The following is a 3,055-nucleotide window of genomic DNA, read 5'->3' as shown; positions in this document are numbered from 1 at the left end:
AGCGTACCTACATAAAAGAGCAAACGATCGCTAGATCGAGCGATGATGAGAATATCTATGATCGGATCGTTATTATTCTGATGACGGTTGGTCCGTGTTCAGATTATAAATCCGATGACAAAGGCCAATATACGCGATTTTTGCATAGTGTATTTCCGTGTTGAGGAACATACATTATTTACAATTTCCTAGTATAATTTAACAAGTGAGAAGAAAACGAAAGAAATATACACGCGCGGGAACTGATGACTTGGCACTTTGCCAAGAGAGAACTGGAACATCAGGTTGACGCATAATCGGTGAAAAAATGAATTTTGCCAATCTCGTATTATTTTACGTATTACATTACGATCCTTGAAGCGATAGAAGATATTGAAAAGGATAATACAAGGCTTTTGTTTCAGCTCAAGTTTCATTTACGATCAACAATAATTTTTGCAGACACACGTGGAAATATATATTTTCCTACTTAAACATGCATACTCACCAACACAATTATTGTTAGCATTGCAAATGACTTCAACGCAATCGTGTAAACAAGTATATCGTGCGACGACGTATAGCGCAGCAATTAATATGAATTATTGAACATTGTTATCCTTTTACTTATAAAAGTTGAGGTCTTGGCTTTCCTTATCGACTGTACACGTGGATATATATATATAAATCCACGTACATGAATATACCTTAATTAATTAAAAACTCAAGCCAAATTTTTGCTTGAGTTTCAAATCGCTATTCGCTCAAAAGTCAATTATTGAATAAAAGTAAGTGAAGACAAAGTGCCACGTTCTACTTGTTCTAAAACACAAGATAACAAAGAGTCATTTTTCAATCGTGCGTTTGCCTAGTCGATAATTAAGCTTGTTGTCCAAATATAGATATATGTAATTTAGAGTCTTAATAGCTGCTACATAATATGCATATAAATGCATGTATAGTTCTGGACTTTAGGCGTGACAATGGATAAACGAAATACTCAATTTGTCACGTTGTAGCGACAATCGCAAGAAGGACATTGCAAAATTTATACATTGCGAAAAATAGTTTGAGGTACCCGGCATTTATCAGCATTCAAAGATAAACGTTTTTCCTTAGAATGTTACTTGCACTGTTCTAACGCGAATACGTACGCGCAATGCGATCTTGCATTACTCATATATGACGCATCATGGGGATTACACAGCTCTAAATCATTTCTTTCTTTTTTCTGAATATCGCGCGACAAACTTGCTGCGTGATGTACGTAATTTGTGCTGATAAACAGCGAACCGAAACTAGATTTGATTTCCATATACATATATATATATATATTTTTTTTTTCTTTTTTTATATAAAGAAATAATTATTTTAATTTCCTTACCGCGGCAGTGTTATCGCTAACGACGAGATCAGTCGGTGCTGCTTCTGTATTCGCGTACAAAACGAGGAACGCTATCAGGCAGATGTTGGTTCCTTGCCGTTGTAAAACGATTTCGGTCCACCTCGTCATATTTTCGACGACTGTTTTCAATGCAATTCGTGCTTTTGTTAAGCTGGATTTCCGCTAAGGAAATTAATCACCGTGACTTTCTCGCCCGTAGGCAGTTGCCAGGATCCTCTTCCTTACACCCCTTTAAAAAAACACTGAATACACACGTTGCACGTGCTTCTCGAAGACACCCCGAAAATCGCAATGTCGGACGATGTCAGATGATGATAGATACTTTCGATTTCAATTAGCCTCTTGTTTAGACAAATTGTCGGCATATACGAGCTCTCAGCGTTACTTCTCGCATTAATTCTACTACACGCGAAAAAAAGCAAACGATCTCTCTACATTAACCGTTTCCACCGTAGTTCTCGATAGAGTACCACTTGGCAGGGTGGTGGTCTTTAACCAGTGGTTGCCACAACACTATCGATCTCGTAGTGTTTTCTCCGCTTGATAGTTCGCCTCAGGGTTCTTTCGCTCTGTTGCTCCAAACGTAACGTCCCTCGGCGTTATTCACATGCACCTCGTTCGATTTTCAGTCCGACAAAGACCTCCCGCTTCCGTGGTTTGCAGAAATGGTCCGTTTCGACGAACTCGAAATCGAGGAGCGAAGGAAGACGAAGAAATAAAACCAGAGAGGGATAGTAGAGATCAATAGTAAAATTGAAACGAGTAAAGATGGATCATGGCCTGATCCAAAGGAGAGTAGAGCCGACGAAAAACGCGCGGGTACGCGGTGCTGCTCTATCCGGAGTCCACCGCTACTCTGACTCGTAATCAGTCTGCTACTGACTTTTATCGAGATCTCCCACCATAGCCGCCGATGGCCACGGTCACCAATCGGCGCACCACGACGCTTCTACACGTGCAGGTACATGTTGCAGCGCTGCCGCCTTTGCGTGCACGTTAGTTAGTCAGATTGAGTGCAAAGGACAAAGTTTCAGGTTTTAACTTCCCTTGATAGTATTCCCTCATCGCAAGGGATTCGCTCGCCAGAGAAATCATCCCTTATTCATCATACGACATTCAAAACATCCTTGCTATCGTATTTTTTTTCCATTTTTTTTTTAAGTCAAGGAAGACTCTGACTCACATTAATCATCAATCACGCTACTTTTCCCTGATGATCTAGTTTTAATCTATCTTGGATTAAATGATTAAGATAAGTATTAATCCTAATGTGTTTGTGAAATAGTAAAATATTTTATTAGCGTTATTACTCTTTTCTTAATTATGAGAGGACAGGGAATTCACGATACATGTAAATAATGCAGTCGATATCTCCGCGTAATATTCCCACTATATTAACTTATATTTAAATTTGACATTATAGGGTTCTCTTTTCCATGGACGATGGAAATTATATCTCAAGAGAGTGTGTGGGTAACTATGTGACTCATTCGGATTTTAGACTGCTTTCCGTTCCCAAGAACTCCTTTAACGATGCCGACGACCGCAGACTTGATCCCAAGTCGGGATTGATGCATGAATTTCATATGTAGATAAACCCCCGAGATTAAGTAATTTTTCAATGGCATATCTATCTGCACATTGACTCTGACAGTTGCGACATTTACGAGA

At 39.1% G+C, this 3,055-nt stretch overlaps 1 protein-coding gene across 6 annotated transcripts in view; it reads right to left on the bottom strand.

Moving 5' to 3' along the window:
- The window catches only part of LOC108748770 (matrix metalloproteinase-14), a 27,898-nt gene extending 25,671 nt beyond the window's left edge, over nucleotides 1-2,227 (bottom strand). For 5 of the 6 annotated variants that reach the window (XR_001939321.1, XM_018487107.1, XM_018487109.1 and 2 more), the window contains exon 1: nucleotides 1,428-2,227. Coding sequence is in view for 5 of the 6 variants with exons in the window: in XM_018487107.1 (XP_018342609.1) it covers nucleotides 1,428-1,492 (65 nt within the window). In the remaining variant the exon portion in view is untranslated. Of the gene's footprint in view, nucleotides 1-1,363 lie in introns of all 6 variants that reach the window. The other variant, XM_018487108.1, reaches the window with a different exon arrangement.
- Between the last annotated feature and the right edge of the window lie 828 nt (nucleotides 2,228-3,055).

Source organism: Trachymyrmex septentrionalis, unplaced genomic scaffold, assembly GCF_001594115.1.
Source record: "Trachymyrmex septentrionalis isolate Tsep2-gDNA-1 unplaced genomic scaffold, Tsep1.0 scaffold24, whole genome shotgun sequence".
Lineage (NCBI taxonomy): Eukaryota > Metazoa > Arthropoda > Insecta > Hymenoptera > Formicidae > Trachymyrmex > Trachymyrmex septentrionalis.
This window is presented reverse-complemented; position numbering and strand designations above follow the sequence as displayed.